Genomic DNA, 22,826 nt, shown 5'->3' with positions numbered 1-22,826 from the left:
TGATTGGGATCCGCCCAGAGTGGCTGGGGAAACTCAGCCACATGGGCGGGGTATAAATAATAAATTATTATTATTATTATTATTATTATTATTATTATTATTATTATTATTATTATTTCAGTCCTTTCTAACCATTATATCCTGTCCATCAATCTGGTGTTCTAATCTCCGAGGCTCTCAGGTCTCTTCTATGCCCCCTCTGCATATTTTCTTGTTCCTGTTTGCACTTGCACACTTCCTTGTCCCTTGTTGGATTTTTCCGTAGTTTCTTCCCTTTCTCCTTGGGGAGTGAGTCTCCGGGGAATTCCATACAGTAATAATCTCCATTTTCTTTCCTCAGATTGTCCCATTCCCCACTAACCCACTCCCCTGTGTTAATTTTGTAATCCAAAAGCTAGTTGTTCCAGAAATAGTTATCAACTTGTTTCACAGTCCCACCAGAGCTAAGAACTTCCTTAACTCCAAAATCTTGCAGACACTCTCCAAATTCAATCTTCCAGTGTTGCAGCTTTTGGTCATGTGGGACTTCAAATCTCTGTAGCTTTTGAGGTGCAATCACCCCCTCTTCCATCTTCATCTGCCCTTGGACTTGCCTTATTGAGCCCGTTTCCTGGATTAGTTGTTGTAAGGTTTCTTTATCTTCATTTCCTGTTAGTTCATGTTTACTAGCTGCAGCAGACAGAAAATCCAACTTTTCATTCATCAAAGTCACTTTCTCATCCAACTGCTGCAGCATAGCATTTATTTTGCCAAGGGCAGAGAGTAAAACTTCCTCCCTGTTCATTTCTGTTCAAGGTCAAGTAGCTGGTTCCCACGGTCTGATTTTCACAGCTGTTATATCTTCCCTGTAGATTGCAGCAAACAAGCTGACAAGCTCCCTCTAGGGGACACAGTTTCTATTTAGCGTCCATCTTTAAAATGTATCCAACAAAGGAAAATTCACTTTCGATTTTCAAATACTTTGTTTCCTTACAATACAATACAAAAAAGCAGAAAGCAGCATTGAAGTTATTTTGTTTCTCTTCTGTTTCTATCTGTCAAAGATGTTCCGTTTTCAATTAATGGACATCTCCAACAATTTCTGTCTGATGTCCTGTCCCCAGGTTTGGGACGATGGAAACTTATATTCTTTTACTCTCTCTGCAGGATTAAGAAGTCAAAATTTCTTCCCCCCTTTTCTCCTCCTGTCAAGGGGGTTTTGATGGCTATAGATGCAGGAAATTTCAATCTTAGAATCAATTTTCCAGGTTAAAGCTTGCAAAGCCTTTTGCTTCAGTCTATTTACAAAAAGCGGAAGGCGGAATTCCTGTTTAGACCTTCCTGCTTCGTTGCCTAATTCATAAATTTTCTTAGCCAAATCTTCCGTTTTTACTCACGGGTGCTTGTTTAGAGTCGAATTGTCACAGGAAAGAGGACAGCGCTCTCCGGCATCAGCTGTGCAGATTCGCTCCGCAGAAGTAGCGATTGACTCTCAGCACTGCGCCAAACACCCCGTCCCGCTCCGGAGCCCTTTGCAGGGTTCCTTTGCCGATCGGGGGGGCGGCGCAAAAGGTGCCCGCCGAGTCCCACGGTCACAGGCTTCACCCGCCTGCGGTTTTCGAGAGGATCCCTGCTTCGCTGTAGCGGTAGGACCCGATTTCTGTGGGGCTTCCTCCCTCTAAGTTAGAGGGAATCCGCCATTGCCAATGGCGCCGCCTCCGGAAGTCCTCTATGTTTGTTTTTATTACTTCTTTTTATCAGATGTTTTAAAAAACATGTTTTTATTATCAAAGCCCCAATGTCGTATTTCAGTAATCCGCTGCTTATATTTCAAATCCTGCCTTTGACTTCATGTATGGATGATAGTTTGACAAATAAGATTTCAATGGTCTCCATTCTTCCTGAAAAGATTCATCCTCATGTCCTCTTAGTTTAGCAGGTAATTTCACCATTTCAGCATATTCCCCCAGTTTCATAAACCAATCCTCCCTCTTTCCACTTCTGTGCAAAAAAAAAGTTCTAGCTGCTGTGGTTGCATACATAAATAACCCAGTCAGCTTTCTTGGGACCTTTAATTATTAAATTTATATAGGAGCCTTCATTGGATTGCTACAGGTTGAATTGCTATAAGACTGAGAGCTTAGTTTGCTTTCCACCAATTTGAAGTGTTGAAAGTTTAAGTAGGATGCAATCTTGGCTTATTAACCTCTTCTAAATGCTTCATCAGTGGCTGTTCTGCCAATTATTTTCACTTCCCATCTGATCTTGGTTTTGCTCTATAAATGGGGACCTGAATGGGAGGGACCTGAGTTGGAGGAGGAGGAGGCCTCTCGCTATTCCTTCCGGACTGAGCATAAGATGCCTCCTCTTAAAAGGTTTGGCAGGCAGGGAATACAACTATCTGGCATCGTCTCATTGCTTCCCTCCAATGCTAAACTTGTTGCTGGCTCACTCGTAATCTGGTGATCCACTCAACATCAGTGCACAGTGTGTCATATCCTGGACAATGCAATAAAATCCATTGGACTCCAGTCAAGGCTTGGCTAAGGTCAGTTGCTACTCTTTGGAACAGGGAGCAGAGCTTACACAATACAGAAATTAAACCAACAAATGACAGAAGAGAACTTAAATGAATATCTCAATTTATTAATATACAAAGTTTAGGAGAACAAAATGATGTGAAGTGAACTTCTGAATGATGCAGCATACCTGTAGAAAATGGATCACAGGTATATGAATATCTAGCAATGACATAACTAGAAAGTATTGTTGAATATGAGAATTGATATGGTTAATAGCAAAGCAAACAGACTAAAAAACCTATCTCCTATCTCCCTCTAGACTATCTTGTTGTGAGATAAATATAAGTTCCCAAAACACAATATTATTAAAAGATAGTAGTTTACAAACTAAGGGCAGTAGACCAGGACGCAAAGCAAGGTAGCAAAATATTTCCTCCCATCTTCCTGTTCAGGTGAACAGGACTACATAAAAGTTGGGCTAAGAATGAACATAATCTCTTTCAGAGGTGGAGAAGGAGCAACATGGATGAGTAGCTGTGTTTCCTTTATGCACTTCTGGGCATCGGGAACATGGAATGTTTTAAGAATCAGATGTTCTCTTAATTTCTGGTTGTCAGTTGCTCCTTTGTGTTCAGATCAGGCCTCAGCACAATAAGGTAGCACTTGGGGAGGAAGATGCAGCCCAGAAGCCCAGCACTGGAGGCCAACATGGAGAAGATCTGCACGGCCACCATGTACTTGCCCTTGGTGCTCAGGTAGGTGGGCACAAAAGACACCCAAACACTGCAGAAGACCAGCATGCTGAAGGTGATCAGCTTGGCTTCGTTGAAGGAGCCAGGCAGCTTCCTGGCTAGGAAAGCCACCGTGAAGCAGGTGGCAGCCAAGAAGCCCAGGTACCCGAGGGCAACGTAAAACATGGCCACGGACCCTTCGTTGCATTGTAGGATGATCTCTTCCACCTGGGAGTGCATGTCGGGCTCTGGGAATGGGGGAGAAGAGCCCAGCCAGATGGTGCAGATGAGAACTTGCCCCCCAGAACAGGAGATGACAATGGAGTTGGCCAGACTCTTGCCCAGCCATCTCCTCACTCTGTTCCCGGGCTTTGTGGCCAGGAAGGCCAGCACCACCGTGATGGTCTTTGCCAAGACAGAAGAAACAGCAACTGAGAAGATGATGCTGAAGGCCGTTTGTCGGAGAAGGCAGGTCTCTTTCCTTGGGCGCCCAATGAAGAGGAAGGAGGACAAAAAGGAAAGCAGGAGGGAGACGAGGAGGATGTAGGAGAGTTCCCGGTTGTTGGCTTTTACTATGGGAGTTTCCTTGTATTTAATGAAGATTCCCAACACAATGCCTGCTGTTAAGGACAAGAAGAGGGCAACGGAAGCTAACACCATTCCCAAATATTCTTCATAAGCCAGGAAGATGATAATCTTGGGGACACAATGATCTCTGTCCTTGTTTGGATACTGATCTTCTGAGCATTTGGTGCAATGTTCTGCATCTGAGGAAGAGGAAAAAGAGTGGCTGCAGCATCAGTTACATCCCTAATCATCTGTGCTCTGCTATGTTTTGAAAAATTGTGGTGGACCTCAGGAAATAAGCATATTAAAATAGGTAAAGCAAAATTGTGATGTAGGATAAACTGAGTAGCTATGAGCACTGCACTTCTGTTAACTGCATTGTTTGGTCCTGCCTAGTCCTGAAGAAACAGCTCTTTAACTTGACATTTGAAATGCAGTTTTCTGTTGCTTCCATGCAATGTTCATAGTAGTGAGATCAAAACAGTCCATTGATTATATTGTAATAATTTTCATACGAAGTATTGTTTATTTTTTATTGTGCTTTTGCTATTAAAAATTTGCTGGTTTGCATCACCTGTCCATTACTCTTTATAAATGTCATTTTTTTTCCTTTTTGGTGTGACTTGGTATAAAAAATAAAAAAGGAATGCTTTATGGGCATTCCTCTCACAGCTGCCCACTTTCAACCCCAGAGATTTCTTCCTTATGATCATTCCTTTCAACTCCCTTCCCGGATGTAATAAAGTTGATTAATCCTAAAGAAGTTGAGGAAGGAGCCCCATTCCACAATATCTGCAGAATTCTCACAAAAAGTGGGTGAGACTGGATTTCTGCCCTGTGTTTACTCTCTCCAGAAATTCCTTCCCCCTTGGCGTCACCCACCTTCCTGGGCGGAGAAGGTCCCTTCCGCACACCGAGCACAAGCATAGCAGCAAATGGGCTTTCCTTCCAGAACCACCTTGGCATATCCAGGTCGACATCTCTCTGTACACCTGGAACGAGGCACGGCCTAACCAGAAAGACAAGAAGGTGCAAGAAAGAGGAACAGTTGGGAGTATTTGTGGGTATGTAATTCACTCAGTGGCGGGGTGCGCTCCCGCTGCTCGGTCCCAGCGCCTGCCAACCTAGCAGTTCGAAAGCACCTCCGGGTGCAAGTAGATAAATAGGGACCGCTTACCAGCGGGAAGGTAAACGGCGTTTCCGTGTGCGGCTCTGGCTCGCCAGATGCAGCTTTGTCACGCTGGCCACGTGACCCGGAAGTGTCTCCGGACAGCGCTGGCCCCTGGCCTCTTAAGTGAGATGGGCGCACAACCCCAGAGTCTGTCAAGACTGGCCTGTACGGGCAGGGGTACCTTTACCTTTACCTTTAATTCACTCAGAGTGAGTTTAAATGGATCTCTGGACTGCAGCTTTTGACCCCTCATCAGGGTCCTTTCTTTTTTTAAATAAATTTTTATTAAGAGTTTTGTTTATACAATAGAGAAAAGACAGAATAAACAGATAATAGACAGAAAAAAGAACAAACATACAAATTTAACATCTTGTAATACCCATCTTTTCTTCATCTTTTGGACTTCCTCACATCACCCGCTCTTGCATTCCAAATTATAAAACTTTAGCCAGCAACTTATCACCTTGTTTCAATTCTTATTATCCACATTTCCAATATTTTGTCCCTAACTTTGAATATTTTTATCTAGGTCTTAAATACCTAATTTCAACACAATGTTTATACAAAATTTATTTTTCTCGTAAGATTCACTCATTCTCATAATCTTATCAACTAACTTTATGGGCCCTGTTATTTTCAAATCTCTCATCCTTCTTAGCACTCGTATAGTCTACAATGTTTTTGTAGATAGTCCTTAAATTTCTTCCAGTCCTCTTCCACGGCTTCCTCTCCCAGGTCTCGGATTCCGCCTGTCATTTCTGCTAGCTCCATGTAGTCCATCAGTTGCATCTGCCATTCTTCCAGCGTGGGCAAATCTTGAGTTTTCCAATATTTAGCGACAAGTATCCTTGCTGCTGTTGTTGCATACATAAAAAATGTTCTATCATTCTTTAACACCCTCTAGCTAACAATGCCCAAAAGGAAGGCCTCTGGTTTCTTAGGGAAGGTATACTTAAATACCTTTTTCAGTTCATTATATATCATTTCCCAGAAGGCCTTAACCCTGGGGCAAGTCCACCAGAGGTGAAAGAACGTTCCTTCAGTTTCCTTACATTTCCAACACTTATTATCTGGCAGGTGATATATTTTTGCAAGCTTGACTGGGGTCATGTACCACCTATATATCATTTTCATAATGTTTTCTTTCAAGGCATTACATGCCGTAAACTTCATACCGGTGGTCCATAACTTTTCCCAGTCAGCCAACATGATATTATACCAAATCTATTTTCATATATAGATAAGACAACTGAAATCCCTAAAGATTGGGGACTGGCTATAATTGTTCCTATATTTAAAAAGGGTAACCCCTCTGACCCATCTAATTATAGACCAATTAGTCTTCTGAATGTGATCTGCAAACTTTATACAAAACATCTATGCCTAAAATTATGTGAATGGTTAGATCATAATGATTTACTAGAAATTGAACAAGCAGGGTTTACATCTGGACGTTCCACCATTGATCACTGCTTAGTGTTAGATTATTTTGTCTATAAGTATGTGAAACATTGGAAAAAGTCACTGTATGCGGCCTTTGTGGACCTAAAGGCAGCATTTGATTCTGTATCCAGGGGTAGGCTCTGGGCCAAATTGGCCAATATGGGTATTAACAGAAGGTTATTACTTCTGATGATTAAGCTTCATGAGAACAACACCCTCCAGATAAGACTTGCACAGGGCGGCAGACTCTCTAGAGAAATCCCAGTCCAAAGAGGAGTTAGACAAGGATGCCTATTAGCCCCATTTTTATTTAACATCTATGTTAACTCCTGGTCACATGCTGCCGTGAAATCGAAACCCACCCCCCCGTGTTCTCTAACGGCAGAAAAGTACCAGTTTTAATGTATGCGGATGACGCTGTTCTTCTCTCTCAAACCAAAGTGGGTCTGAAACGTGCCTTAGGAAAGTTTAGTGACCAATGTAACACTGAACTGTTAATTAACTTTGCCAAAACCAAAATTGTACATTTTAACCGCTCCTTCAGGAAAGATAATTGGAGCGTAAAGGGAAACGCCATTGAACAGACTAAGACCTTCCAATACTTAGGCATTACTTTCTCTTACAATGCCAAATTGTCAACACACCTGACCACATCAGCTATATCAGCAGGAAGAAGTGCAAATGCCATCCTTAGATTATTCAGAAGGAAAGGAGCTGGCTTCCTCCCGATGGCCCTAAAAGTTTTCCAGGCAAAATCTTTAGTCCAACTCCTGTATGGCACTCAAATTAGCCCCTCTGCCAACCTTAAGACCCTTGAAACAGTACAATCAAAATTCTTAAGATCACTATTTGCTACCCCAAAGTGTACACCTAATGCAGTCTTAAGGCAAGAGGCAGGACTACCCAGAGTGGAATTAAAAGTCTGGGAGCAAGCAATATCCCTCTGGCTGAAAATCCATTACAATCCTAAGGGACTGTTACCTTGCTTCCTGGCCGCAGTTCCCTATCCTCCTTGGCTTATGCAAATAACTAACAAGATCAAACAAATTGGCCTAAACCCTGAAAATCTCTTTCTTGGAACTCAGAACAAGGCAAAGGCAATTATCACTCAGAGACTTTACAGTGTCGAATTACAACAAGAAGACGCCCTACTCCCGGAGACATAGATGTTTAAAAGCTTGGCCTAACTTTGCAGCTGCCCCTTATTTAACTAACATCACTAACGAAGCTTATAGATGGGCTTTCTCCAGAGCCCGCTTTGAGACAATGCCCTCAGCAGTGCTGTACGGCAAATTCACGCGGGTATCAATGCATGCACGTCTCTGCCCCTGTATGTCTAATAAGGTAGAATCTGTTACACACATCCTTCTATTCTGCAAATTTTATAGTGAAAAACGAGCTCAACTTATTTTGCCGCTTTTATCAAAATTCATACACCTACAACATTATTTGGAATCCTCCCCCAAAATTCTACGAAAATACCTTCTGGAAGATTCCTCAAGCTCAATATCATATGAGGTGGCCAAATTTTGCACTTTAGCAATCAGGAAGCGTAAATTTCTGCTGTTGAATGGCACACTGCGAAGTTCCCTTGTGTAATCTTTTTTCTTCTTCTTCTTGATGTTGTTGTTGATTTCTTTTTGTTTGATCTTGTGGTGTTTAGTGTCACTGGCTTTTGCCGCAATAAAACTTGGTCTGGTTCACAGGAAGAGAGCCCAGAAGCCACATATCCAGTCACCAGATATTGCGCTGCCATGATAGATATTTGACGAATAATGATCTATGCTACAATTCAATCCTAAACTGAAGGCCCATATTATTAGATCCACACTTCTGAAGCCCACCCCATATAGCTGTGTTAACTGATCTTTTAATCTTTCTTACAAATTTTTAGACCCATTATCTATCCTTAATTAAGTATTCTATGTATATGTTTAAATCTACGTTTGGTTCTAGCTCCTATTTATCTAATAATTATTCGCCTGGATTCATACTGTTATACTATTTATGTATATGTTCTGTTTATGCTGGTCTATGACCGTAATAAAGTACTTGACTTGATATTATACCCAATGTCCTGTGCCCACTTTATCATAGCTGATTTGACCGTTTCATCCTGCGTATTCCACCTCAGCAACAAGTTATACATTCTTGAAAGTACCTTAGTCTTAGGTTCTAGCAGTTCTGTTTCCAGTTTCGATTTTTCCACCTGGAATCCTAGCTTTTTGTCCAATTTAAAAACCTCTTTAATCTGAGCATAGTGTAGCCAATCTCGCACTTTGTCTTTTAGTTTTTCCAAACTCTGCAATCTCCAATTGTCTCCATCTCTTTCTAATATTTCCCAGTATTTCGGCCATTTGACCTCCATATTGGGTCTTTTCACAGCTTTAGCTTCCATAGGTGATAACCACCTTGGGGTCTTATTTTCTAATAAGTCTTTATATTTTGTCCAGACATTAAACACTGCTTTCCTTACAATATGGTTCTTGAAATTCTTGTGAATCTTAACCTTGTCATACCACAGATATGCATGCCATCCAAAAGCATTGTTAAATCCTTCCAAATCTAAAACATCAGTGTTTTCAAGAAGCAGCCAATCTTTCAGCCAGCAAAAAGCTGCTGATTCATAATACAACCTTAACTCTGGCAGGGCAAACCCCCCCTTTCTTTAGCATCAGTTAATATTTTAAACTTAATTCTGGGCTTTTTGCCCTGCCAGACAAATTTGGAAATGTCTCTTTGCCACCTCCCGAAACACTCCATTTTATCCACAATCTGTAAAGTTTGAATTAAAAACAGCATCCTTGGCAATACATTCATTTTTATAGCAGCAATTCGGCCCGACAAGGAAAGTTTCAGTCTTGACCAACTTTCTAAGTCTCTCTTAATTTCTGACCAGCACTTTTCATAGTTGTCCTTAAATAAATTTTTTGCTGTTATGTTCACCCCTAGGTATTTTACTTTTTTAACCACGTTTAACTCTGTCCCTTTCTGAAACCTTTCTGACTCTGAAGCTGTCAATTTTTTTCCCAATACCTTAGTTTTTTGTTTGTTTAGTTTAAAACCCGCCACCCGACCAAAGTCTTGAATCAATTGTAATGCCCTTTTCGTACTAGATTCTGGCTCCTGTAGGGTCAAAACTAGGTCATCTGCAAAAGCCTTAAGTTTGTACTGTTTCGCTCCGACCTGAATTCCTTCCACCAACCGGTCCCCTCTAATCATATTCAAGAGCACCTCCAAGACCGAAATGAATAACAGAGGGGAAATAGGGCAACCTTGTCGTGTTCCTTTTTCAATTTTAAACTCTTCTGTCACCACATTGTTAACTATTAATTTAGCCTTTCGTTCTGAATAGATTGCATCTATCCCATTTTCAAATCCCCGTCCCACTCCCATCCCTTCCAAATTTTTCTTCATAAATTTCCAAGAAATATTATCAAAGGCCTTCTCCGTGTGCTGGTCCCGGGGGGGAAGGTACCGTGGGTGTAGCAGAGTCCACACGAAGAGGGGCGAGGTCCAAGGCGGAGAGCCGGGCGGGGAACAGGAACGCTGGAACAGGAGGCTGAGCAGGGAACAGGAACACCGGATGAACAGGAACAGGAGGGCGAGCAGGGAACAGGAGCACCGGATGGTCAGGAACAGGAGGCCAAGCAGGGAACAGGAGCACCGGATGGTCAGGAACAGGAGGCCGAGCAGGGATCAGGTACACAGGAAGGTCCGAAGCCAACAACGACATTGCTCCCGCAACCTGGGGCCAGGCTGACTGGGCTTTTATCCTCTTCTAAGGCCGGGGGCGGTCCCGGCCCCCAGGAGCCCCGCCTCCTCTGGCCTTAAGGCGAGCACTCCTCCTGGGGGCAACCAGTTCCCTTCGCCTCTCTGCCCTAAGCCTCTGCAGATCAGGAGAGGCCGAAGGGTTACTGGGCCCTGGAGGAGGCTCACCTGTGGCCACTGAGTCGTCAAGCCCCTCTGGGGCCAGAAGGGCTTCACCTGGGGCCAGCTCCTGATGCTCTGTCACAGGTGCAGGCTCTTCAGCATCTAGGCCTTGCCCCAGTTCAGCCGGCCCTGGAGGCGGGGACTCCTGTGCAGGCTGGGATTCCTCTGGTTCATCCTCTGAATCGGAATCCCAGGCCATCACACCATCCCCCCTCCCAGGTCCCCCCTCAACCGAGGGTCCGGACCCGGCTTGCCGGGGTACGTCGCATGGAATTCTCGGAGGCAAGCAGGTGCGTGGACGTTGGCCGCTGGTTCCCAGGAACGGTCCTCCGGTCCGTACCCCTTCCAGTCAATGAGATACTGCAGCTTTCCCCTGCGGTATCGGGAGTCCAGGATGCGTTCCACCTCGTACTCAGGCTCTCCCTGAACCAACACTGGCTGTGGTCGGGGACGGTTTGGGTGGAACTCGTCGGGTGGGGCCACCGGACTTAAAAGGGACCTGTGGAAGACCGGGTGAACCTTCAGGGTTGCGGGTAACCGGAGACGGAATGCCACAGGAGAGACTTGGTCCACGATAGGGAACAGGCCGGTGAAGCGGGCGTCCAACTTCTGCGAAGGTCGAGAGGGGTGGAGGTGGCGAGTGGAGAGCCAAACCAGGTCACCGACGCGAAGTTCCGGCCCCACCTGGCGGTGGTGGTCGGCCTGGGCTTTGTACGCTTCCTTGGCCTGGTGCAGTTGCTGCACCAAAAGCTGTTGCTGGGACTGGAGCTCTTGAAGCCACTCCATCACCGCCGGGACCGCGGATGCCGGCAGCACATCTGGAAACAGCCGTGGATGATAACCGTAACTGGCCTGGAACAGGGTCTGCTGGGTGGACGCATTCACCGCGTTGTTGTAGGCGAACTCCGCCAATGCCAGGTGGTCGACCCAGTCATCCTGCTGGTAGCTGCAGTAACACCGGAGGTACTGCTCCAGCACCGCGTTCGCCCGTTCCGTCTGGCCATCGGTCTGTGGGTGGTAGGCTGACGAGAGGCAGACCTCTGTCCCGAGGGTCTGGTGCAATGCTCGCCAGAACCGGGATGTGAACTGAACGCCCCGGTCGGACACCACGCGCTCAGGTAGCCCATGCAGGTGGAAGACATGCTGAAGGTACAACTGAGCGGTTTCCTTGGCTGTGGGTACAGATGGACAGGGAGCGCAGTGCACCATCTTGGTGAAATGGTCGGAGAAAACCAGAAGGCAGGTACATCCACGAGACGGGGGTAAGTCCACTACAAAGTCCAACGAAACCGTGTGCCAAGGGCGCGGTGGAACTGGCAATGGCTGAAGTAGGCCGGGGGGTCGCCCGGTAGGGCCCTTGGCGCGCCGGCAGACATCACAACCAGCAACGTAGCGAGCCACGTCAGCCTTCAGGCGGGGCCACCAAAACTCACGACTGACCAGATGGGTGGTCCGATACCGTCCAAAGTGCCCCGCTGCTGGGGCATCATGGGCCATCCGGAGAACCTCCAGCCGCAGTGGCCCTGGCGGGATGTACAGACGACCGTGGCGCAGCAGAAGGCCCTGATGCAGGACCAGCCCCGGATACTGTGGGCTGGACCCTTCAGCCAGCTCCCGGAGTCGTTCCTGGGCCCAAGCGTCGACCCGCTGCTGTTCCCGCACCCGAGCGTGCAGTAGCTCCGCCTCCTGGGTGGCCAGGAATGCAGCTGGAGGTAGGATCATGGTGAGTTCTGCTTGCTGTACCGTGTCTGCGTTGTCTTCAGGTTTCCGGGACAGGGCATCCGCCTTCTGGTTCTGAGAGCTAGGGATGTAGCGGATCCGGAACTGGAACCGGGAAAAGAACAACGCCCACCGGATCTGTCTTTGGTTCAGCTTGCGGGTGGTCTGGAGGTACTCCAGGTTCCGGTGGTCAGTTCTCACCTCCACCGGATGTCGTGCCCCCTCAAGATGGTGGCGCCAGACCTCAAAGGCCACCTTGATGGCCAGTAGTTCCCGCTCCCACACAGTATAGTTACACTCCGCTGGTAGGAGCTGGTGGGAATAGAAGGCACAGGGTAAGAGTGGCGCTTCAGGTCCATTCTGTTGAGACAAGACGGCACCGAGAGCCGTACTGGAGGCGTCGGTCTCCACCACAAAGGGTCGAGAGGGGTCAGGATGTTGTAAGATTGGCGCCCTCTGGAAACAGGCCTTCAACCCCTGAAATGCCTCCTCTGCCTCCTTGTCCCAGGAAAACGGCGTCTTTGGGCGCAGTAGCCGGGTCAACGGGGTGGTGCGATGAGCGTAATCTGCGATGAAGGTCCGGTAGTAGTTGGCGAACCCCAGGAAACGCTGTAGGTCCTTGTGGTTCCGGGGTGCCGCCCATTCTCGAACCGCTGCCACCTTCCCAGGGTCCATCTGCACCCCATCTGGAGAGAGCCGGTGACCAAGGAAGTCCACAGTCCGCTGATGGAATTCGCACTTGCTGAGCTTTGCGTACAAACGGTGCTCACGCAAGCGCTGCAGCACGGTCCGGACATGTCCCTCATGGCGAGCCGGGTCACGGGAGTAAACCAGTATGTCATCCAAGTACACCACCACGTTCTTATCTAACAAGTCCTGGAACACGTGGTTGATGTAGCGTTGGAACGCAGCAGGCGCATTGCTCAAACCGAAAGGCATAACCAAGTATTCGAACTGCCCGTACCGGGTCCCAAACGCTGTCTTCCACTCGTCCCCGGCTCAGATCCGAATCAAGTTGTAGGCCCCCCGGAGGTCCAGCTTGGTGAACACCTGTGCCCCTTGCACCCGCTCCAGCAACTCCGAGATGAGGGGCAAGGGGTACCGGTCTGGGATGGTAATTTTGTTCAGGGCTCGGTAATCATGGCAAGGGCAGAGTTCCCCACATTTCTTCTTAACAAAGAGCACTGGTGCCGCGGTAGGCGAGGTGGAAGGCCTAATGAACCCACGCTCCAGGTTCTTGCGCAAGAAGTCCTGCAAAGCCTCGCGCTCTGGCTCTGTTAGAGAATATAAGCAACTCACTGGTAAAGGCGCTCTGGGCTGGAGGTCTATGCCGCAGTCAAAAGGCCGATGCGGCGGCAGCTGGTCTGCCCCCCGTTCCTCGAACACGTCCTGGTAGTCCTGGTACACGGGTGGGAGCATGGGTGCTGCCTCCTCTGTGGGCGCGGCCGCCAGCGTCTCGGATTGAGCATGGGAACATGGGTCTGGGAAGTGCACGGTCCGTTTGACCCAGTCAATCTGAACGTTGTGAGCTTCCAACCAGTCCATCCCGAGCACGAGGGGGAACCGGGGCATAGAGGCAATGTCCAAAGTTCGCAACTCCCGGTGCTGCTGGAGACACAGGACCAGGGGCTGGGTCTCCTGAGTAACGGCTCCTGAACGTAGAAGTCTATTGGTACGGGCCCATTCTGCGCTGTTTGGGACCCCCGGTAGCTAGGGCCATCAGCTACTGGGGGTTGGCGGTTTCCCTGCGGCTGGCGTTTCTCAGGGCAGGACCGAGCGTAGTGTCCACTTCCGCCACAGTAGAGACATAGATTCCCCTCCCGACGCCGCACCTTCTCTACGGGGGAAAGGCGTGGCCGCACTGCCCCGAGCCGCATAGACTGCTCCGATAACTCAGTTGTGACCGTGGGGCTGCCGGAAGAAACTGGTGCCGAGAACTGGAGGTGTCGTCGGCCCCGAGCCTGGCGCCGATCCTCCAGCCGGTCGTCTATCTGTAGACTCCATTGAATGAGAGTGTCTAGCGTGGTGGGGCGTTCTATTGTGGCCAGCTGGTTCAGTATCTCGTCCGAGAGCCCTTCGAGATACTGGTCCCGCAGTGCCAAGTCATTCCAGGTCAAGTCCTGTGCCAACAGCCGAAACTCCGTGGTATATGCGGCCACCGTGGACTTGTCCTGTTTCAACCGCCGAATCGCCCGGTTGGCTTGACTCCCTTTCTGGGGGTTGCCAAATGCGGCCTCCAAAAGATTGCAAAACCCCGTATAGTCTGCCAGCAAGGGGGAGTCTTGCCTGAGTAGCGGCAACGGCCACTTGGCCGCCTGGTCCTTTAACAAACTAATCAAAAAGTGCACCTTGGTGCGGTCGTCAGGGAAGTTCCGGGCTCGCCCTTGAATATACAGCTTGGCTTGGGCGAGGAACATGGGAAAGCTGGCCGGGGCCCCATCAAATTTCTCGGGCAAAGCCACTGGGTACTTGCCAGGAGCCGGGGCGTTGGCCCCAGGAGCCGGTAGGGCTTCCAAGCGCTGCTGAAGTGCCGTAACCGCGTCGCTGAGCTGCTGCACGGTGTGAGTCAAGGCCTGGTTCTTCTGGACCAAAGCCACCAGCGCAGCCGCCTGGTCAGCCATGGCCTCTGGCTCTTCCCGAACGCACCCCAACGAAGGGGGAGTGCGGGTGTGGCGGGAGCAAACTGTGCTGGTCCCGGGGGGAAGGTACCGTGGGTGTAGCAGAGTCCACACGAAGAGGGGCGAGGTCCGAGGCGGAGAGCCGGGCGGGGAACAGGAAAGCTGGAACAGGAGGCTGAGCAGGGAACAGGAACACCGGATGAACAGGAACAGGAGGCCGAGCAGGGAACAGGAGCACCGGATGGTCAGGAACAGGAGGCCGAGCAGGGAACAGGAGCACCGGATGGTCAGGAACAGGAGGCCGAGCAGGGATCAGGAACACAGGAAGGTCCGAAGCCAACAACAACGTTGCTCCCGCAACCTGGGGCCGGGCTGACTGGGCTTTTATCCTCTTCTAAGGCCGGGGGCGGTCCCGGCCCCCAGGAGCCCCACCTCCTCTGGCCTTAAGGCGAGCACTCCTCCTGGGGGCAACCAGTTCCCTTCGCCTCTCTGCCCTAAGCCTCTGCAGATCAGGAGAGGCCGAAGGGTTACTGGGCCCTGGAGGAGGCTCACCTGTGGCCACTGAGTCGTCAAGCCCCTCTGGGGCCAGAAGGGCTTCACCTGGGGCCAGCTCCTGATGCTCTGTCACAGGTGCAGGCTCTTCAGCATCTAGGCCTTGCCCCAGTTCAGCCGGCCCTGGAGGCGGGGACTCCTGTGCAGGCTGGGATTCCTCTGGTTCATCCTCTGAATCGGAATCCCAGGCCATCACACTCCGCATCTATAAATATTAGCACTACTCTTGTATTGATATTTGTTTGCAAAAGTTCCAAAATGTCAATAATATTCCTTGTGTTAGCAAACAAATATCTTCCTGGGAGAAAGCCTGCCTGATCTTTGTGAATCACTTCACTTAAAACTTTTTAAAATCTGTTTGCTAGAATGTCTGCAAAGATTTTGTAATCCACATTTAGAAGGGAAATGGGGCGGTAATTCTTGAGTTGTGTCTTTTCCAGTTCTGATTTGGGTATCAATGTGATGAAGGCTTCTTTCCACGTTTCCGGTGCTTTCTTCCCCTCCAAAATCTCGTTGCAAACCTCCATTAGTGGATGTATCAAATAGTCTTCCAGTACCTTATAATATTTGGAGGTAAGCCCATCTGGTCCTGGAGACTTGCCCAGTTGCATATTCTGAATGGCAACTTCAATCTCTTGTCGTGATATTTTACAATTCAGGATTGATCTATTTTCTTGAGACAACCTTGGTAGTCCATTTTTTATCAGAAATTGTTCTATCTCAGCCTCATTTTGCGGCCCTTGAGTGTATAATTGTTTAAAATATCTCTGGAAGCACTTCCTTATCTCCACAGGGTCCTGAACATTTCTTCCTTCAATCTCTAGGTTGGTGATCGTGTTTAATTTTTCTCTCTTTTTCAACTGCCATGCTAGCAGTTTTCCACATTTATTTGCCGAATCAAATGATCTTTGTTTCATTAACTTAACTTTCCACTCCACCTCCTGATTTATCAATTTTGGAGTATTGTGCTTGGTAAAATTTAATTTCTTTCAAGATCTCTTTTGACTTCGGTTTCGATCTTAACTTCTTCTCACATTCTTTAATTTTCTCCAAAATCTTATCTTTTTTCTCATTTTGTGTTCTCTTTACAGCGTTCTGTTGTATCAGAAACCCTCTCATAACCGCTTTACTTGCATCCCAGATGGTTCTTTTTTCCACCGTGGTGTTCAAATTTATCTCAAAGTAGTCCTTCAAAACTTTCTGGGCCTTTTTGGTGATCTCCTGGTCTCTGAACAAATTGTCATTCATCTTCCATCTAAAGGAGCCGGTTGGAGTTAGTCTCATATCCATCTTTACGGCATTATGGTCGGAGCAGGTCTTTGGGCAGATTTCCACTTTTCTAGTCTTAGGTGCCAGACCTCTAGTTATCCATATTTGGTTGATTCTTGTCCATGTCAGTTTGGCTTCAGAAAAGAATGTTCCTTCTCTTCCCAGGGGGTTCTTTGTTCTCCAAATGTCAATCAAGTCCATATTGTCAGTCAGTTCAAAAAATGTTTTAGGTAGTCTGCCATCTTTTGTCACATTTTGGCTATGTGACTTATCCATGTTGGTCGATGCCACCCCATTCATGTCTCCCATCATGATGATGTTGTCATAGTTCAGATAGTCCAGCATTATCTCATGCAGCTTCTTATAAAATTCCGATTTCCCCTCATTTGGCGCATAGATTCCTAATATCAAAAACTTTTCTCCTTGGTTTTGTATCTTGATTGCCAAAATTCTTCCTTGATCATCTTTAAATAAAAATTTTGGTGACAGGCTCTCTTTTGCATATATCACCACACCTCTTTTCTTGACTCGGTCCGAAGAGATAAATTCTTGGCCTAATCTTTTGTTTATTAACACTTTTCTGTGGAGCCTAGTCACATGTGTTTCTTGCAGGCAAATAATGTCCAATTGTTCTTTTTTCAATATGTGGAATATTCTTCTCCTTTTTTCCAGAGAGTTGGCGCCATTGATGTTCCAACTCAGAAGTTGCAGAGACATCCTGGCCCAATCTGTTATTCCTCTAGTGGTGGTATCTTTTTCTCCTGGTCTTCAGACCCCGAAGGTGTAGGTGTAGGTGCAGACGATGGTCCAGACCCCGAAGGTTTCTCAATCCCTTTCTGAAGGTCCTCTCCGTAGACACTCAAAAATTTGTCTTTGTCCTCGGCTGTTTTAATTTTAACCTTCTTCCCTCTGAATGTAAAGGATAATCCTTGGGGGAATTCCCACCTGAAAACAATTGAGTTGCTCCTCAGCAATTTTACTAGCTCAATGTAGGTGGATCTAAGGTCCAAAAGTTGTTTAGGAATATCTTTGTAAATTTCGACTCTTTTATCCGAAATGTCCAGTGACTTTCCGTAATGTAGGCCTAAGATTTTGTCTCTTTCCTCCTTGGATCTCAAAACAATCAAACAGTCTCTGGGCCTGTCTTTCCTTGCTGATTTTCCAAGTCTGAAAGCAGTCACAATTTTAAAGTCCTTTTCTTCCTCTAAAGGTCAAAACTTGGAAAATTCTTTTGCCAGGAACTCAATTAAATTTCCTTGTTCCAGTTCTGGTACTGACCTTAACCTCAAGTTATTCTCCCAATTCCGCAGTTCAATCATAGACAAATACGCCTGCTGTTCACCAACCAGTTTGTGCAGTGGTCTTACCTCTTGTTCTAATTCTTCAACTTTTTGGCTGGCTTCCTCAGCCAATTTGCGGTTTTCTGCAGTGGTCTCAAATAGCCTTCCAATTGATTGAGTGTTCAAAGCAACTTGTTCAGTTAATTTATTTACACTGGCTGTATTTAGTTCAATCTTAGCCGTTTGTTCATCCGCTTTCTTGTCCAGAGCTTCCAGTTTTTCCAAGATTTTCTCTAATACTGAGCCATATGCTCCTGCCATATCCTCCGCCAGTGGTTGCTCAATTCCTACTTCTTCAGCTGACAAAATAGTAGGAACAGATGATCTGCACGGCTGTGAAGTTAAATTTAAAGTTGTTTGTCTAGCTTTCGCTCTAGCTGCTCTTGTTCTTCCCGTGCCACTCATTCCAGTTTTGTCTACAAGTCAAGGTCAGGCTAAGTTGTTCCCATGAGAATCCAGCAGCCCAGAGAGTAAACAGTCATATAGGAGGAAAGGAAAGAGAAAGCAAAGCCACATACAACTATAAATCCAAAGACCTCTAGAGGGAGTCCGAGTATGTCTTGAGGGAAAAAGCCAAATTGTTAAAATCCATTTAATTTCAGCCGCCCTACTAAATTCCAAAAGGGACCTTCAATTTTTGTTGCAGTTGGCAGAGTTGGTTTAAAAGTCACTACAATGTCTCTAACAAGTGCCAGAAGAGATGATTCAATATAGCAAATCCACAGAAGCTCAGATTGTAGCAGAACCAGAGTCACAAAGTAACCAAGTCTGCACTCTGACAGTTCTATCTTTCAGGCAGATCCACTACCTGGGCTTCTCTGTATAAATTTGTAGGTTCCAAAAGAAGAGGTGAAACACAGTCCATAAAAGAAATAAGTCACTTAAGAAAGGTTAAATCCTAATTTAACGTATAAGCAGCTTCAATGGATGCACAGATTAGTTGTTTTTAAACGTCTCTCCAAAGGCTCCAAACATCAAAGTCTTTTGCTTTAGGTCTTAAGCAGAAGCGGAAGACGGACTTCCTGTTTACGTCTCCGCTTTCGGCCGACTTTATACCAATTTACTTTCAATTCTTACAGTCTTTTCTTACTCACAGATTGTTGCTTTTCAAAATTAGATGTTTTCCAGGAAGAAAGGTCAGCGCTCACCGACAGCGGCTCTGCGGCTTCACTCCGCAGGAATAGCGATCGACTCACAGCGCCGCGATACCCCCTCCACGTTCGGAGACCCCTTACGGGGTCCCCTCTCCGTTTCGGGGGGCGCTTCTGGCGCCCGCCGAGTCCCACGGCCACAGGCTCTTGCTGCCTGTGGTTTTCCGGTGTGGGTCTCTGCTTCGCCGTAGCGGACGACCTGTTTCCGCGGAGCTCCCTCTTCGCAGTTGGAAGAGGGCAGCCATTGCCGTTCGCACCGCCTCCGGAAGTCTCATCAGGGTCCTTTCAACCCCCCAATGACCATTGGGGTGACCAGAATATCTTGTTCTTCGTTCAGGACAACTGAGGTTTGCACCACAGAACTCTGATTCCTCTTCTCCGTTTCCCTGCTTCCCTGCTTAAAATTTTTTCAAAGAAAATAGCAATGGAGTCTGAAATGTGATTTCCCCAAATTTCAGGATTCCGATAATCTCTCAACCACTAATTAAGACACATTTAATATGACTTTTCCAAATATTGGTTTCCCTCACTCGATTCTTGAGGGATGCAAGGTTTCCTCTTGTCATTGATGTATTTCCCTAGTTATTTCTAGTTTACGTGCCATTTCTTAACGTTAACCTTATGTTACAATAGGGTTGTTGCTTTTTTTAAATTATCTTCTTTCACCAACAACTGTGCACTTCTCTATTCCTGCACATACAATAGTTTAAGATTTGCAACATCTACAAGTGAGCTTACTCCACAAATTTAAAAAAAATCCACAATAAATCAGTAATTATCATTTCAAAAATAAATCGCTTTCCATCCTTCTGCATGTATGAAAACCGAATAGTTCCCTTTTACTAGGGGCTTTCCTTTTTCTTCTTATCTATGTAGTCCATTTGGTTAAAGATTCTATCCAGAATTCTTAAATTCTCAGTCTGGCTCGGAAATAGTGTCTTTTCTAAGGACCTCTGGGCCCTATGCTTTCTGTGAGCACCCCAAATTTCCCTCCTATCTCAGCTGCTGTGGAAAGAAGGAGTGGCCGTTGCAGCTGTTATTGGATGGTCAAGACAACATTGGTCAACCTGATATAGCCATTTTGCAGCAGTTGTTCAAGAAAAGCTGGGATCTCCTAGCCTCCCCTCTCTGTGATTCCTCCTACCTTGTTGAATTTCTTGGGCCACTCAATGGCTTCTGGGTTAATGGTGAACTTTATGCTAGCAGATGTCTCTCTCCTTATATTCCCAATAACGACACAAGACTTATTGGGAGAGATCACCCAGTTCACAATATCAAAGTCCGCTGGCAGCTCCCAGTTCTCATCCAAGCACAGCCTGCCTCTGGAAGTATTCAGACACCGAATTTCTCTCAAGAAAGGGTGAAGCTGGAATGACAGGAGAAAACACCAGCACTGAGAAAGCTTGAAGCCAAGATGGATATCTCAGTCCTACTCACTTCAACCTCTTCTGATTTGGGGCTGCGTGTATCTCATGTAGACTGGAATTCCTATTCAGCCATTTATATTACTAGTGCCCCAATTTTCCAGGGATGTCCCTGGATTAGAGACAGTTTTTCATTTGATCCCAGAATTTCCCACTTTTCCTTAGAATGTCCCTATTTTCGTTGGAGAAATGTTGGCAGATGTGGAGTTATTCAACCCACAACCCGTCTAATCCTATATCGGGAATTCTTAATATGTTTAATATTTTAGTCTGAATTTCTTTATGTTGAGAGGTGCCCAGAGTGCTGAATCAACTGAAGAAGATGTATAAACAGTGCTCTTTTTCTAGAAAAGAAGGTGCCGGAACTCACCATGAACACCTCCCTCTGAGAATGGCAATGGCACCCACCTGAGAGGTGCCAGAACTGAGTTCCAGTGAGTTCCCCTCTGAAAAAAAGCCCTGGCTATAAGCAGTAAGATTATCATTATGGAATGGGATGTTTCTATTTTCTATTTTCAACAGAGAAATGTTGGGCGGTTTGCTACTATTACTATTACTATTACTAATACTAACTATGTTATTTTACAGGTCTATCCCCAGTCAAGATCAGCATCTCTGTGGACTGCAGTTTGCAAAAAGGGGGAGGAAATACCTGCCACGGCTGTAGCCTTTGGGGTCCCCATTGCTCTCCTTCCTCCACCATCAGCCTCCTCTGGGATCTAGATGAAAGCGAAGCATGCAAGGCCTGAGCCACAGCTTGAGCATGGATGTAAATGCTATAGCTGTCAAAAGACAGGGTTCTCTCACGCTCCTCTTGGGGCAATGGCTGCTCCTCCTCTCTGCATCTTATTCTGCCTTTCATGGACAACAGATGCTTTGAATATGAACACTGAAATGTTTGATTCAAATAATCCAGAAGATTGGTCTGCAATTTGCCACCTTTGCTGCTCCTTATTCCAGTCTGAATTGCAAAGGACAGAGAACCATGGAGGTGATGGAAGTAATTTGGAGGGATGTAAAAGTCAGTTCTGATTTCTAGCAAAGCTGTTGTTATCCAGACATTCGCCCCTATTTCCTTCTCATAAACCATGTTTATTGCCATGAGTATTATGATACTCAGTGCATTGGTTATATAGGAAACAAATACCCCAACTTGTCTCCATAGGAAAAAAGGTTGTCCAGGCCTGAAAAATTGATCCATATCACTTTCTGGTAGTCTTTTTGAAAAAGCAATGCAGATCCCTCTGCTGAGCATCAGAGGTTTCACAGCGCTCACAAATCTTTCTCCACTGTCATTGTCTGGAGTGAAGAGGCCAATCCACGTCCATCCAAAATGCAGGAGCAATTCAACAATCCCCTGGTACTGACTTTCCTCTTTGGGAGTCATCCGGTAGACAAAAGGGAACAGGGTTTTACCTTCGAGAACCTGGGCAGTGAAGCCATAACTGATCTAGCAAGGAAAGCAAAAGATCACCAATTTATTTTACTTTCAGCATAACAGATTTTTACTTATCTGAAATGCCTGATATCTAAATCTCTGCTGGCTGAGGCTGAAGGGAGTTTTAGTCTGAAACATCTGGAGGTGTCAAGTTGGTGAAGGCTCAGTTTTGAAAAAGGGATGTTGAATCCATAGCACAGGATTTTCCCATTTTTAAAAATATCCTTGCTTGACCTATCCAAAGAGAAAGTAGTATTTTACGCAGTTGAAATTCTCTTTCCCTCCATGCTCTCCCACTACTTACCTGTGGGATTTTGTAGATGCCTGACAAGGCTGAAATCACTCTCGAGATGACAGTATTGCCTCCTTCAAGAACAGCCAGCAGGTGATTCTGTTCTCCACAGTGATAATTGGGAATATTGCATCCACTGCCTGCAAGCAGCTCTAGCATGGCGTCCGAAGTCATCCTTGCATCAAAATAGTTTTCATAGATGTTGTAGCCCAGGGTGATGTTGGGTAAGAGCCTGAGATCCTGGTTGATCTCTTGAATGGTGAACAGGAAAGACAAAGTTTGAAAGTAGGACGTAGTTGACTCCCTGCAATAAATGAATTCTTTAAAAAGAGTGAAAATGATATTCATATTAATGGGAGGGAGGAAACATTATATGATCCACACAGATTAGTATTTATTTATCCTTTTGCATTAATATAAAACCTTTTCCTGTCTAGCATAGAACAAAAATTTGGAGATCTCTGCTTCATGACCGGAGCTTTGATGCAAACAGCACACAGAGCTGTTCAACAGTGGAAGAGACTCCCTCCGAAGGTGACCATGTGTCATGGATGCTTCAGGTGAGATTCCTCCGGGTTCCTTCCATCTCTTCAATCTATGATTCTATTCTAACGTGGTTCTATGAGTAAGAAATGAAGGCGCCCCTCAAAATGTGTGCTATACTGGGAAGTTGCTGC

At 46.3% G+C, this 22,826-nt stretch overlaps 1 protein-coding gene across 1 annotated transcript in view; it reads right to left on the bottom strand.

Annotated features, from left to right (window-relative positions):
• Positions 1 to 2,930: 2,930 nt before the first annotated feature.
• The window catches only part of LOC309360980 (vomeronasal type-2 receptor 26-like), a 45,010-nt gene continuing 25,114 nt past the window's right edge, over positions 2,931 to 22,826 (bottom strand). The window contains exons 3-7 of the mRNA XM_081895993.1: positions 22,162 to 22,453; positions 21,072 to 21,869; positions 20,140 to 20,361; positions 4,682 to 4,808; positions 2,931 to 3,999 (exon numbers count right to left, since the gene is read on the bottom strand). Coding sequence (XP_081752119.1) covers positions 3,101 to 3,999; positions 4,682 to 4,808; positions 20,140 to 20,361; positions 21,072 to 21,869; positions 22,162 to 22,453 — 2,338 coding nt within the window. The 3' untranslated portion in view covers positions 2,931 to 3,100. The remainder of the gene's footprint in view (positions 4,000 to 4,681; positions 4,809 to 20,139; positions 20,362 to 21,071; positions 21,870 to 22,161; positions 22,454 to 22,826) is intronic.

The sequence above is a fragment of the Podarcis melisellensis genome (assembly GCF_964234715.1).
Source record: "Podarcis melisellensis genome assembly, chromosome: 18".
Taxonomy (NCBI): domain Eukaryota; kingdom Metazoa; phylum Chordata; class Lepidosauria; order Squamata; family Lacertidae; genus Podarcis; species Podarcis melisellensis.
The sequence above is the reverse complement of the archived record's forward strand: the minus strand, read 5'-3'. Positions and strand labels throughout refer to the sequence as shown.